Raw genomic sequence first — 16,136 nt, 5'->3', positions numbered from 1 at the left:
CGCTATGAGCGCTTAAAATCTATCCTGTACGTATGCAACCCAACACAGCAAACGCTTGCTCTGACATAACTACCAGGGGCGCGTGGCAGGGTTGCCACTTGCGTTCCTCGTTAAGAGAGACGACTTCAAAACAACAACCTGGGAGTCTTGCCTGAGCAAAATCCAAAACATTAATGATACTTGCGTAGTTGTAAGAAGCATTGACAGTATTTATAAACTGACCAAAGCAAATAATGGGCAGACTGAAATTCAAGATTACGAACTCATTCTAAAATATCTCCATAATTGATCGATTGATTTGGTTTATATTAATTTGCTTTTCTGCCACCTTTGGCTAATCGCGAAGATGAAATAACAAATGACACCATTGTCTAGGCCAGGATTTAAACTCGAGACACCTTGCGCCTTGGCGATCTTTGCTAACAACATCACCACGGAGTGTTTCGTGTATCATGCAATATCAACAATTGCAAGGGACACGTAAGATACGGGAAATCCGCTAACGAACAAATGTAAATAATGCGCAAATGTGCAATACGAGTGCCCTTTACAGTTCAGCGCTTGACATAAGTATGCATTTCTTGGCATTGGTTCTTAATAAGCACTAGTTTTAATGTGTGAATTTTGTTCATGCCTACGCTACGATGCCAGGAGTCTTGGATTCGAATCCCGGTTTGGGTATGAATGTTTGTGAGTGTCCATTCATCAATTTCATCATATTATCACTCATCCCCATCTTCGCAAATTAGCCAGAAGTGGCACAAAAAGTGAAGTAAAATAAAGCAAATCAATCAATCAATGAATCATTAAATTAAAAGAGCCTGGCAATTATTTCCTAATGATTGATTGATTGGGTGTTTGAAGTCCATTTTATGCACAGTAATACTAATTGAGACTGGAGCTACAGTTTAAAGTGGGATCCGAACCACTATGTGTCTCCACAGGGTATCGAACCCGGGACTCCTTGATTACAAGTCAACGACGCTACCACTGCGCCATCGGGGATGCCTAATGAGACGAACACGATTAGCAATAACGGTAGCACAGATAGGAATAATTTTCAAATAAATTGTAATAACATTACAGTCTGCGTGTTCGAAACGAGGCAGCAAACACATCATGTTTACATTTGTTCGTTCGTGTATTTCCCCCATCTTACGTGTCCCTTGCAATTGTTAATATTGCATGATACACGAAACACTCCGTGGTGATGTTGTTAGCAAAGATCGATAAGGCGCCAGATGTCTCGGGTTTAAATCCTGGCCTAGACAATGGTGTCATTTGTTATTTCATCATATCATCCTCAACTTCGCGATTAGCCAAAGGTGACAGAAAAGCAAATTAAAATAAACCAAATCAGTTGATCAATTATGGAGATATTTTAGAATGAGTACGTAATCTTGAATTTCAGTCTGCCCATTATTTGTCTTGGTCAGTTTATAAATACTGTCAATGCTTCTTACAACATCGCAAGTATCATTAATGTTTTGGATTTTGCTCAGGCAAGACTCCCAAGTTGTTATTTTCAAGTCGTCTCTCTTGACGAGGAACGCTAGTGGCAACCCTGCCACGCGCCCCTGATAGTTATGTCAGAGCAAGCGTTTGCTGTGTTGGGTTGCATACGTACAGGATAGATTTTAAGCGCTTATAGCACAGAAACTAAGCGCTTTCGAGGTAAACTTTATAGGGAAAAGTTACTTGTTTTAATGATATCTACCAGCACCCAAGCGTTGTTGAAAGAGTTTTGCGACACCCTGTATATATATATATATATATATATATATATATATATATATATATATATATATATATATATATATATATATATGCTGATTCCAAATTTACGTCGGGTATATTCTTCTTGAAAGGAAATCTTCTTCTTTCTTCTCGTAATTTCTGGAAAAGGATTCTTCTTCTATCTATTTTGGAAAAGACTTCTTCTTCTTTTCTTCTTTCTATTTAGGAAAAGGCTTCTTCTTCTTTTCTTCTTTCTAATTTTGGAGAAGGCTCATTCTTCTTTTCTTTCTTCTATTTTTGGAAAAGGCTTCTTCTTCTTTTTTTCTTCTCACAATTTTGGAGAAAGACTTCTTCTTTCTTTCTATTTAGGAAAAGGCTTCTTCTTCTTATCTTCTTTCTAATTTTTGAGAAGGCTTATTCTTCTTTTCTTTCTTCTAATTTATTGTCTTTCCTTTTAAAGCATAATCTTATTTATTACATATATGCGCTCGCTTTCCCCGTTTCTTTGGCAAACGATACAAGCTATACTTATAGAAAGAGTAGGGTCGACTAAATTGACAGTAGCGCCACCTCCTATGTAACGATCAAAAGGGGAATAGCCCAGGATCGCTAACAGCAAGCGCTGCCTATGACCCAGTGCGTCTAATTTGGACACAAAGCCACCGAGGGACGGACAAATACAAAAGCTGACGATGTTCTCCTCGTCAGAAGATCAAAAAGGAGAGATAAATTTCTGAATTCATTTGCTCACTTATTAACTTTCCTGATTGTTTCATATACGAGCATATTCTTATTTATCTTAATATGCTATTAACAACATTATATTCACTCCTTCTATAATTTTTATACTCTTCCTTTATATATTTTTCATTTACTATAATATATGTAATCGCTGTTCTCCGCTCCTAGTTTCTATAATGAACTCTGCTCTTTTTATATGGCGTGCTGCCATCTTTCGTCACTTTCGGGAAACATTTATTCCTTGTGTTTTTCATTGTGTCGTCGGAACTGGCACGTGACATTTCCTCGCACTAAATGTACGGTTTGATAAGCTGGATTGTTCAGTGAAAACCTCAGAGTAAGTAACTTTCTATACTCTACAGGCCGGTAGCCAGGATTTTATTTCGGGGTCGGGGGTCATCCCTTATCAGCAGAGGCATCGCCAGAAATATTTGTAGAGGGGGCAGGCCATTGATAAAACTTGATTAGTAGAAATAATAATGACAATAATATATTTTACAATAACAACTATTATATGTTATTAAAAATAAACAAATTTTAATCGCAATTTATTGATTTTATTATTATTATTATTGTATAAATGGAGGGATTTTGCTATTCGATCCACCGTATGAGTGACATAATTTTTCTTACATTTTGTACAGTAGGTGTACTGAAATTCATAGCTATTGTATTTTGTTATTAACTTTTACACATTCTGTTAAAGAAAAATACTTTAATAGTTATGGGCAAATTTTACACAAAGTTTATATTGTGTGACCTCTCACAAAGAAAACTATAACTTTTTGGAGCTGTGGATTCACTTATTCTTTTGATTAAATTGTAGAATATAAAAATATAAGCTGGTTGCTCTATTATACACTAAATCTTTTTCGATCTAATGTTTAATCTTGCTAAGGAAGTAAAATTAATTACCACTATACACTATTTAAATTAAATATTTGTAGGATTTCGGGGGGCCTCAGCCCCCTTAGCCCTCCCCCTGGCTACATGCCTGATACTCTAAGGTGAAAACAGTCTGATACCTACAGACAATGCGCGTGTATGACTGCTTCAAGCTGCAATAGAATTCGAACAAAGAGCGATATGAAGCAGCGTGCCCAAGTTGACTGTGCCTTAAATGTTCATAAAATGAGCTTGAGCATGGATATCAGCAAAAGAGTTTATTTCTACCAGAAGGATTTGTAGAAAACTTACTACGTATAAACACAACACCAGTAACGTGCACTGAGGAGTAGCGAGTCCAGCAGTGATCGATCTCACATCTCTTATAATTTTCAAATCGCAATATTTTTGTCTTGTCGAAGCCAGTTGTTATATTCAACACACCTTTTTTTACCCCTCAGTACTACAAACCAACTCGTAGGCCTGAGGACTTTTGCCCAACATTCAACGTCCTAACAAACGAAAGTTGCCGAACACTCGAGGACCTTGAGTGGCTCGCCTGTTACATATTTACTTTAATAAATAAACTCTTTCTCCCTTGCAACAACATTCAAATATTGTTGATCACGTTTGCATTGCAGACAACAATGGATAAAATGAATATTTCTATGGTAGATCAAGGTGCACTAACGAGAGATTAATTGAATCGGCTCAATTTTAGAAGAAAAGGTTTGTTCTATTTTATTATTATTAATGATAAGATTTTATATATATATATAGATAGATATGTTGACTATATTGAATTGGAATATTGTGCAAGAAGGAATCTCGCGTTTCACGATGTAAATATACATAGTGTACGAGGGGGTATCAAAAAGCTCGTGCAATCTCCTGGAAGGAAACAAACTAGAAACCCCTCGGATATGTGTATTGTAGAATGCCCCTTCTAGGTTAAGCACAATTTTTTTTTTGGTCTTTTTTGGATGTTCATTGCTATCCATTCTTTACACGTGAATAAAGGAAGGTGTCATGATTGACAAAATTGAGGCACGGAGCGTCATCAAATTCCTGCATCTCTAGGGGAAAGCAGTGAAGCAAATTCACGATGAGATGAAGGCAGTGTACGGGGAGGAAAACTCATCCTATGAGATGGTTTCCAACTGGAAACGGCAGTTCCAAACCGGTCACATGCTAATTTCCGATGCCCCTAGGACAGGGAGACCGTCCTTCACAAATGATGACACATGGATGGAGAAAATGGAAAATATGATAATGGAAGACAGGAGGATCACCATTCAAAGTGTGATGGCTGTAATCGGTGTTAGTTATGGGTCCATCTGGAATATCGTCCATCACCAGCTGCACCTTCATCAAGTGTCGGAACGGTGGATGCCACGATTGCTCATCCCTTTCCAGAAGAGGACTAGAGAGGAAGCAGCACTAGAGATGTTAGGCTGCTGTGAGCTGCATGAAGAGGATTTTTTTCAGCAGACTGTTTACAATGGACGAAACAAAGGAGATGAGCAAGCAGTGGAAACATCTCCTCACCGCCCCCAAAAAGGCAAGAGTGCAAAGGTCAGCCGCTAAGGTGATGCTGTCCATTTTCTGGGACTGTGAGGGATTTATTCTGACGGACTACCTGCCACAGGGTCACACAATCATAAGTGACTATTATTGTGATCTCCTAGCTCGGTTACGTGAAGAATTGAAGGTGAAAAGGCGAGGAAAGCTCATAAAAGGAGTGCTGCTATTTGCAAACAACGCACCAGCCCATTCTGCCCATGCATCCATTTCGAAAACAGTTAAATTAGGATACGAAATTTTGCCCCACCCTCCATATTCCCCAGACCTGGCACCGAGTGACTTCTTCATCTTTCCGGAAATGAAGCGTCCACTCAAAGAACGCCACTTTGACACGAGAGACGATGTCATTTTTGAGGTGGAACAGTGGGTTCAGTCCCAAAATGCAGTGTTCTATAAAAACGGCTTACGCAAGGTGAAAGATCACTGGCAGAAATGTGTCATCAAGCATGGCGACTATGTGGAGAAGGCCGAATACCACAATGATTTCGTACTTGTCCATAGTTATTTCCTTCCAGGTGATTGCACAAACTTTTTGATACCCCCTCGGATTTAACAAACGTCAATGGCAAGTGGAAAATGTTTTCCTCGTTCCTTCTAACATATTCGTGTGGTTAAGGGTACAAATTGGTGAACATGTGTTCATATATATACACCATGCGTCCAATTCCTTGCGAGGCCGAGAAATCGGGAGAAGTGTGGCGGGCTGCGCTAGCGGAGATGCCGACATTTTTTTACCAGTAACGTCCCTCTTAAGTTTACCCTCGAAAGCGTTTTGCTTCGCTTGAAATCGTTTGGTGGTTTCGATGTGCAACACTGTATCAAGATTACGTTGCAGACTAAACCGTTAAAAGTCAATGGTTTTCGTGAGCATTGTTTGCAATCTGAAATCTCCGAGCTAGAGTTATTCTTTCCTTCGCCACTACAGGTACCCTGGACAGAGCTGCGAATGGAGTGAGGAACAGATCTTGAACCAAGAGCGTGTTAATTTCCTACTATGTGAAAGAGTGTGGTTTTTTGTTACTTGCCGTGCTACTTCTTTGTGTAATTGCAGTGTGTGTGTGTTGTGTGTAAGTGAGGCGAATGAAATGCCAGCCGCAAAGTTCACGTTAGAACAAAGAATGTTTATGTATGACACTTACGTGAAAACAGACTTGTGTCGAGACGTGTGTAGGCAATTTGCACAGATATTCCCTGCCGTTTCACCTCCAGGTAGAGAAACGGTTCGACGTCTTGTCCTTACATTACGAGAAACTGGATCGTTAAATTTTAGATCCCCTAAGCAAAAACGACGGATTACATATGAATCCAAATTTTATCAAACGATGCCAGGAATGTGTGAATGTAGGTGGACATCACTTTCAACAACTCTTATAACACAGGTTAGTGTTCGTTTTGCAATATCAATATAAATATCTGCATGCTAAAGATATGTCCATAAAAATAAGCGGGACGTTACTGGTCAAAAATGTCGGCATCTCCGCTAACGCCGCCCGCCACACTTCTCCCGATCTCTCGGCCTCGCAAGGAATTGGACGCACTGTATATAATAATTATAAGGGTTGTACGTGTATTGCCTGTGTAAATTGTCATAATAAATTTAACTAGTGAGAGGTAACATTAACAATAAAAATGAATTTCAGTAACAACATAAGCAGATATAAAAATTACACAGGTCCTGCCGATCGCTGATTACTTAAGCTGAACATAAGGTGATTTTATGCATGAAAACTGATACAGAAATCTTTGCTTTATATTATTTTTATTTTTTTTATTTTATGCCACTTTTCTTCCTGTTTTGGCTAACCTCAACGATGATGATGAATGGCGATAAAATTAAAAATTATGGAAGCTGAACACAGATCACAAAACCCCCAGGACTTGGTTTCGTCAAATACATTTGTGCCTGAGGCCATGTCCGAATCGGCAAGCGCGATTTTTCTCATTCTTTCCTGCGCCGTCGAAGTCGTTCGAATCGGAGTGCTTCAGAGACGAGCGGCCTGGGACAGCATTAGCAACTTGGAATTACATGCTAATAGGGTGACCAGACGTCCTCTTTCATCCGGACATGTCCTCCTTTTTAGGTGTCTGTCCGGCGTCCGGGCGGATTTTTTTATATCGGTAAATCCTCCTTTTTTGGAAAGAGTATAGCATTGACCAAAGCAAATGTGCTGCATACAGAATTCTTCCACACATAACGATCATCATATCACTTGGGGTGCGTTAAGTATTCAAGCAATGCTCACCTATCATCTGGGAGTCGAACACGATCACTTTCCCGACTGAGTCATTAGCAGGGTGCGGATTTATAGGCACTAAAAACCTCTCAAATAGGCACAAAATGATGAAAATAGGCACTTAAAAAGGTACTATATACTAAAAAAATGTACGAAAATAGACTCCCTAAAATTAAATATATATATATATGAAAATTGGTAATGAATGTGAACTTATTTCAATTTTCTTTTTACAATATAGGGCCTCCCCGATGGCGCAGTGGTAGCGTCGTCGCCTTGTAATCAAGGGGTCCCGGGTTCGATACCCGGTGGAGGCACATAGTGGTTCCGATCCCACTTTAAAACTGTAGGTCCAGTCTCGATTAGCCTTACTGTGCATAAAGTGGACTTAGAACACCAACTTAAACCAAATCTTTTTACAATATACAGTTATACTGTATTATCACTTCAATTTATACACGAAAGTGCACTAGAAATTAACAAACTATTAATATTCATTTGATCGAAATTCACATTTGTGGGAATCGTCAGTTAAAGTAATTCTCACAAAAAGAGCTTGTGCTAACCACTGTGCAGATTTGAACAAACGATGAAAGAAACAATTTGTATCATTGTGACAAAAGAATGTAAACAGTGTTATGGCACGATTAAGCGAAATAGGTACTAACCCTCGAAATAGGCATTTATAGGCACTATAAAAATGCGTTTTCGGACTAGAAACACCATGAAACGAACATTAAGCATTAAATCCTGTGTTTTACTACAAATAAAAAAAAATAGGGAAAATTCCACACCCTAGTCATTAGTATTATTCTAACTCGTTGCTTCGCCCTTTGAGACTGCATTAATGCACGTAGCCTGTAAAAGTAAAGTGCTCCCCTGTGCTTTGCACCACGCCATGAAGACGTATAGGGTCCCACACTTCCTTGATCGCTGCCGAAGGTGGGGGTGATGTGATCAGCACCAAGCCCCTGGCCGCCTTTACCCCCCAGAGTTTCCTCCATTTTCCTCCAGGTATCCATTTTATACGACGCTGGGTGAGCGTCGGAGCCGTTTTAACAGGTAGAAAAAAATCAAGGATCTCCCCCGCCGGGGATCGAACTTCTCTCTCAGACGCCCTAACGACTGAGTCTGTACAGTTCCTTTCCTATTGATTGATTTGGTTTATTTTACTACGCTTTTCTGCCACTTTTGGCTAATCCCGAAGATGGGTTTAAGCGATGATATGACAATTTTGATGAAGGGACACTCACAAAGAACACCCATACCAGGCCCGGGATTAGACCCCTGGCATTATGGCGCGGTATCTTAACCACTCCGCCACTGAGATCGGCCAGTTCCTTTTTGAGTTATACATAGGCGATACAGAAACGCGTAGTGAGAATTTTGCTGTTGAAAGAGTGCTAGAAATGTTCCTGGCATTAAAATCATATTTCTTGAAACAATATAAACTACCTAAAAATTTAATTCGGTTTTTTGGAAATAAGTTAAAATAAATCTTACTTGTTACATTTGCATTCACTTGTGGGAATATTTCATTCTAATATCCAAGAATTAGAAAAGGAGTAAAATGATGTGCTTCAAATTGTAGATATTCTTAGTTATGTGTTAAATAACAGATTAGGATATTGCTTTCTTTGCTTAAAGGTAAGTTTTTTTTTAATATTGCTTCAATTGTGAGTAATGGCAAATGTGGTGCCATTTTTTGCGGTGTCCTCTTTTTTATGACTTTGTCCTCCTTTTTCGCCATGCTCTGTCCTCTTTTTTGAATGTGTCTGGTCACCCTATGCTAACAGCACTAAACATGACCCGCCTAACCTATCCACGTATGCATAAAATAGCTTAAATAAACAAAAGTTAACCAGCTTAACCTGTTTACATGCTTATATGCCTATATGCCTACGTGAATAGGTTAGGCGGGTCAGGTTTGGTTCTGTTAGCATGTAATTCCAAGTTGCTAATGCTGTCCCTAGCCGCTTGTCTTCAGAGGAGTACAGTTGCCACTTTTCCCGCTAGGTGTCAATTCGAACGTCAACTACCTTATCACTCTCTGGAGAGGTCTAACTTATCGCACAACACTTGAGCAACCTTGTGTTCAGACGTCTCGGAAACAGCTTGTTAATTTTATGATAAATTCCTACGTTGTTAGGTTAGGCTAGCTAGGTTTAGTTCTCTTAGCCTAAATAATGATTTTTCATTGTATTTATGCTAATGGAACCTAACCTAACAGGACTAACTTAACCTCGAGGGCAATCTTCGTCTGACGTCAGAACACAAGGTCTCAAAACAGTTGTGCGGAGAGGAAGACCCCGCTCTGGAGCGCAGGCGTATAATACAGAAATCCAACTTGAGCTATTATTCAGAAATTCTGCATTAACGATTAAAAACATATTAACGCTACTTAATGTACTAGTAAGATCAATGCTAACTTATGCATGTGTTGTGTGGAAACACAGTGCACCATCTTGCAAAAAGTTGCTGCGAAGTATACAAATGAAAACCTTAATGATATCAAACTCCGATAGATATGTTTCTATTATACAAATCAGGGAAATGTTAGATCACGAAACGCTATATGATTTTATGATAAAAAAAATTCTGGAATAAACAACATCATCATACTAATCCAATATATATATAGCCCCAATCCCACCACTCACTGACATAAATGTTCTCCATGAAGGAAGCCCCGGAGGTGAAAAACGCCCGATTACGACCCCCCATGAAATCGTCCCAAAAGGCCGAGAAAATTAAAAAATCTCTCAATCGGCCCTTCCTTAAGGGTGAAAATGCCCTTTTCTCACGTCCTTAGCAACCGTTGCCACGGGCATTTCTTTTGCACACATTGTTTCCTTCAAATCTTAATTGTCCAGCTACATTATATTTCTCACACATCAATAGCACACAGATGAATGAACTCATGGTTTTGAAAAGGTGCCTGAAATAAGGGTGACATCTACATAATAAGGAGCTTCAGCCCAGATACAATTACGTATATATGGTTATACTCAATGCGTAAATATCTACATCGTGCTTGTTTTAACTAAATGTTTAGAGGGTATAATGACATGCAGTTCCTTAGAGCTTGCCGTGCTTGTTGTTGTTGTCCATGGAAACGGACGTTGCTAGGGAACTTAAAGAAAGTTTATTTTTGACCCGAAAACTACTGAAAGGGAATTATGCTAGACCTTTCGAATTTCAAAACACGAGCATCAGAATTTATTACAGAGGCAAGCTAGGAATTCGAGGGGAATGACGGAAAACAGTTATTACCCAATTACGTTCAAGAATGTGAAAATGACAAAAGACATAAATATTGCTTTTTCAATTTAGTCGCTATTGAATTCGTTTATGCAAAACATCCAATTAATTATCTTGAAACTGTTATTACTTACTCAGATCATTATTAAGAAAATGGACAATAATAGTTTGAATATTTGTAACTTATTAGAGCCCATACACACATAAAGTTACTTTCTAAACTTTTCAAACTTGTACACATGTTCCCATCATCCAATACAACATGCAGACATTTTCAAAGTCATTAAGATCTATGAGGAACCCATCTAAAACATGATTGCGCCCACAACGTGGCCGAAGATCACGCATGCGAGCGTACAAGACGTGGCCAAAGGCCACGTCGAAAGTGCGCGAGTCCAATATATATAAAGCCCCAATCCCACCACTCACTGACATAAATGTTCTCCATGAAGGAAGCCCCGGAGGCGAAAAACGCCCGATTACGACCCCCCATGAAATCGTCCCAAAAGGCCGAGAAAATTCAAAAATCTCTCAATCGGCCCTTCCTTAAGGGTGAAAATGCCCTTTTCTCACGTCCTTAGCAACCGTTGCCACGGGCATTTCTTTCGCACACATTGTTTCCTTCAATTCTTAATTGTCCAGCTACGTTATATTTCTCTCAGATTAATAGCACACAGATGAATCAACTCCTGGCTTTGAAAAGGTGCCTGAAACAAGGGTGACATCTACATAATAAGGAGTTTCAGCCCAGATACAATTACGTATATATTGGTAAACTCAATGCGTAAATATCTGCATCGTGCTTGTTTCAACTAAATGTTTAGGGGGTATAATGACATGCAATTCCTTAGAGCTTGCCGTGCTTGTTGTTCACCATGGAAACGGACGTTGCTAGGGAACTTAAAGAAAGTTTATTTTCACCCCGAATGCTACTGTAAGGGAATTATGCTAGAGTTTTCGATTGATTGATTTGGTGTTTTAAGTCCACTTTGTGCACAGTATTAGAGTTTTCGAATTTTAAAATGTGAGCATCAGAATTCATTGCAGAGGAGAGATAGAAATTTGCCAAGAATGAAGGAAAACATTCCTTTATTTCAATTATGTTTAAAAATGTAAAACTGACTACAGAAGTAAAATGTTACTTTCCCAATTTAGTGTCGCTATTGAATTCGTTTACATAAAACATATAACTAACTATCTTGTAACTGTTATTACTTACCCAGCTTATTATTAAGAAAGAAACCAATAATATTTTGATTATTTGTACATATTACAGCGCAAACACACATAAATTTACGTTCAAAACTTTCCAAATAAGAGAACCACGTCGGCGAGCGCACGAGACGTGGCCAAAGGCCACGTCGAAAGTGCGCGAGTCCAATATATATATAGCCCCAATACCACCACTCACTCACTGACTCACTGACATAAATGTTCTCCATGAAGGAAGCCCCGGAGGCGAAAAACGCCCGATTACGACCCCCCATGAAATCGTCCCAAAAGGCCGAGAAAATTCAAAAATCTCTCAATCGGCCCTTCCTTAAGGGTGAAAATGCCCTTTTCTCACGTCCTTAGCAACCGTTGCCATGGGCATTTCTTTTGCACACATTGTTTCCTTCAATTCTTAATTGTCCAGCTACGTTATATTTCTCACAGATAAGTAACACACAGATGAATCAACTCCTGGTTTTGAAAAGGTGCCTGAAACAAGGGTGACATCTACATAATAAGGAGTTTCAGCCCAGATACAATTACGTATATATTGTTATACTCAATGCGTAAATATCTGCATCGTGCTTGTTTCAACTAAATGTTTAGGGGGTATAATGACATACAATTCCTTAGAGCTTGCCGTGCTTGTTGTTAACCATGGAAACGGACGTTGCTAGGGAACTTAAAGAAAGTTTATTTTCACCCCGAATGCTACTGTAAGGGAATTATGCTAGAGTTTTCGATTGATTGATTGATTGATTGATTTGGTGTTTTAAGTCCACTTTGTGCACAGTATTAGAGTTTTCGAATTTTAAAATGTGAGCATCAGAATTCATTGCAGAGGAGAGATAGAAATTTGCGAAGAATGAAGGAAAACATTTCTTTATTTCAATTATGTTTAAAAATGTAAAACTGACTACAGAAGTAAAATGTTACTTTTCCAATTTAGTGTCGCTATTGAATTCGTTTACATAAAACATCTAACTAACTATCCTGAAACTGTTATTACTTACCCAGCTTATTATTAAGAAAGAAACCAATAATATTTTGATTATTTGTACATATTACAGCGCATACACACATAAATTTACGTTCAAAACTTTCGAAATAAGCGAACCACGTCGGCGAGCGCACGAGACGTGTCCCTTCCTTAAGGGTGAAAATGCCCTTTTCTCAAGTCCTTAGCAACCGTTGCCACGGACATTTTTTTGCAGCACACATTGTTTCCTTCAATTCTTAATTGTTGGAATAAACAACATCATCATACTAATCCAATATATATATAGCCCCAATCCCAGCACTCACTCACTGACATAAATGTTCTCCATGAAGGAAACCCTGGAGGCGAAAAATGGCCGATTACGACCCCCCATGAAATTGTCCCAAAAGGCCGAGAAAATTCCAAAATCGCTCAATTGTCCCTTCCTTAAGGGTGAAAATGCCTTTTCTCAAGTCCTTAGCAACCGTTGCCACGGACATTTTTTTGCAGCACACATTGTTTCCTTCAATTCTTAATTGTCGAGATACATTATATTTCTCACAGATCAATAGCACACAGATGAATCAACTCCTGGCTTTGAAAAGGTGCCTAAAACAAGGGTGACATCTACATAATGAGTTTCAGCCCAGATACAATTACGTATACATTGGTAAACTCAATGCGAAAATATCTACATCGTGCTTGTTTCAACTAAATGTTTAGGGGGTGTAATGACATGCATGCTTGCTTGTTGTTGTCCATGGAAACGGACGTTGCTAGACAACTTATTTATTTTCACCCCGAAAACTGCTGTAAGTGAATTATACTAGACTTTTGGAATTTCAAAATATGAGCATCACAATTTATTATAGAGGAGAGGTAGGAATTTGATGGGAATGACGGAAAACAATTATTTATCAATTACGTTTACAAATGTGAAAATAACAAAAGACGTAAACATTGCTTTCTCAATCTAATGTCGCTATTGAATTTGTTTATACAAGAAATCTAACTAACTATCTTCAAACGATTATTGCTTACTAACTTTATTATTAAGAAAATAGATAATTTTGAATATTTTGCATATTTGTAACACACAAAGTTACGTTCAAAACTTTCCAAACAAGCGAACCACGTTGCCGAGCGCACGAAATGACGGAAAACATTTTTCTTTTTTTAAATGTAATATATAAAAAGGGACGTATGTGTGTGTATGTTTGTTCTGGCATAACTCTCGAACGCCTGAAGGGATTTCAACAAACGTGGAACACGTATCGCTTGCAATCTCGAAAGAAATACTGTGGGGGTAAGACACCCTTGGCACCCCTAGGGGTGGGGGTGGGTGACATGTATAAATAATCGAAAACGACCGATATTAGTGTGGAATCCATAGTTTTCGGGGTCGCTAAGATGAATAGTGACACTCCTAATATCGTTCCACTTCAAGTTTATCACCTATCGCGATGGGCGAAGAGAGGGGGTGAAAATTAAAATGTCAAAAATGACCAAGATTAGTGTCGAATCCATAGTTTTTTGAATCGCTAAGCTAATTGGTGACATTCACGATGACCAAACTTGCAATCTGGAAAGTAGGTGAAACCGTACGTTCTGGAAGGGCCCTTTGACCTACTTTTTATTTTACGACGTTTTACGCACTAAACTAACCTACAATGAGAGAAAAATGGACAGAAAAAGCTCTGGCATCACTTTTTAAGCTATTTTTTATGCCAACTCGTTTTTTTGACCTACATTTGAAATGACTTACGACATTTTCCTATAAGGCTATCCCCCTCTTACTGTAAGGCCCCCCTCAGTGTAATCTACTACGACCTGCTAATAGGCTTCTACTCTCAGCGTAATCCGTTTTACGGGCTAAACTAACCTACAATGAGAGAAAATTAGACAGAAGAAAAGCTCTGGCATCAGTTTTTAAGCTAATTTTTTACCTTCTGCAAATCTTGCTCTTATGCTACCTCGCTTTTTGACCTACATTTGAAATGACTTACGACATTTTCCTATAAGGCCGCCTCTCTTTTACTGTAAGGCCCCCCCCCCCTCAGTGTAATCTACTACGACCTGCTAATAGGCTTCTACTCTCAGCGTAATTTGTTTTTTACGATGTTTTACGGATTAAAACTAACCTGCAATGAGAGAAAATTAGACAGAAGAAAAGCTCTGGTATTACTTTTTAAGCTATTTTTTTTATCTTCTGTAAATTTTGCTAACATTGTTTTTTTACCTACATTTGAAATGACTTACGACATTTTCCTATAAGGCTGTCTCCTCTTACTGTAAGATTCCTCAGTGTAATCTACTACGACCTTGCACTCTCAGCGTAATCTGCCACAATGTTTTGTTATTAAAACTCTCAGGTGTGATTTTCTACAATGTGTGTGTGTGATAATCAAAATTTTATTTTTTTGTTAAGGAAATCCCTACTACAACCTAACAAACTACAACCTAACAAAACTTCTCCTACAATATTTTAAGCCCCTGTTATGATATTTTTCTCCTCATGATGTAAAAATTGGTATTGTAGCGATATTTGAAATCGAGTGTGCTGCGTGAAGGGGGAAGAATGAATATATTTTATTGCAATTTTCCAAGTCCCGGTCAAGTCTGTCAAATGACAGACGGATGTTGAACAAGAGAGTGTTCACTCGAATATGGAGTAGGTTACGAGAATGAACAGGAAATTACATTGTGTTGGTTTCGAAATACCGTCCTCTTATCTCTAATGAAATTCTAAAGCCTTTTTATTACATTGAAATACCTGTAATGCGAAAGGAATTTCCCCGTGCTATCAACATTGACGCAATAACACAAATTCAACAATATGTAGACCTTGGGATGACGGAAGTATATATAGTGACGTCAGTTAGCAGCATAGATACCAGTGATGCAAGTCCTCTTATCTCTAATGAAATTCTAAAGCTTTTTTATTACATTGAAATACCTGTAATGCGAAAGGGGATTTCGCGTGCTATCAACATTGACGCAATAACACAAAATTCAACAATACGTAGGCCTTGGGATGACGGAAGTATATATAGTGACGTCAGTTAGCAGCATAGATACCAGTGATACAATACGATACATTATTCAAAATGATGTGGCTGAAATATAGGGGAAGAATCTTCTAGAACGGATTGTCTCGGATTTCTATTGGTCCACGTTGCGTTGGCTAATATTTCACTTTTGACCTTATTAGAAAACCGTATAAAACTTAAAGCAGTGGTGTAGAAAGTTCTGTTTTTATTTTGAACGATAGTGAAGAGCATTTCTGCAGTATTTTCCAAAAGTAAGTAATTTTGTTTCTTAGCTTGCATGAGTTGGTTTTGATTTATAAGTATAACTTTGCTTTTGTGAGTTGATTTTTGAAACTAGCCAAAACAGATATAAGAGATTGTGGAAGGAAGGTATAACTTCTTGAAAACCAAATAGCTCTTATGTATTGTGGAAGAAAATATACTCACAAAACATGCAAAAAAGAGAGAGAATAT

The 16,136-nt window shown here is 38.4% G+C and overlaps 1 protein-coding gene across 1 annotated transcript; it reads left to right on the top strand.

Moving 5' to 3' along the window:
* The first annotated feature begins 4,473 nt into the window (after positions 1 to 4,473).
* On the top strand, positions 4,474 to 4,950 carry LOC146000577 (protein GVQW3-like). Its single transcript, XM_083138328.1, has one exon. It carries the CDS (start codon positions 4,474 to 4,476, stop codon positions 4,948 to 4,950), a length of 477 nt encoding a protein of 158 aa, XP_082994454.1.
* Positions 4,951 to 16,136: the final 11,186 nt, after the last annotated feature.

Source organism: Lepisma saccharinum, chromosome 16, assembly GCF_977018435.1.
Source record: "Lepisma saccharinum chromosome 16, izLepSacc3.1, whole genome shotgun sequence".
Taxonomy (NCBI): Eukaryota; Metazoa; Arthropoda; class Insecta; order Zygentoma; family Lepismatidae; genus Lepisma; species Lepisma saccharinum.
This window is presented reverse-complemented; position numbering and strand designations above follow the sequence as displayed.

Bases quoted from the DNA above. Each gene is read 5' to 3' on its own strand.
- LOC146000577 (XM_083138328.1), top strand. From the start codon at position 4,474: ATGAAGGCAGTGTACGGGGAGGAAAACTCATCCTATGAGATGGTTTCC.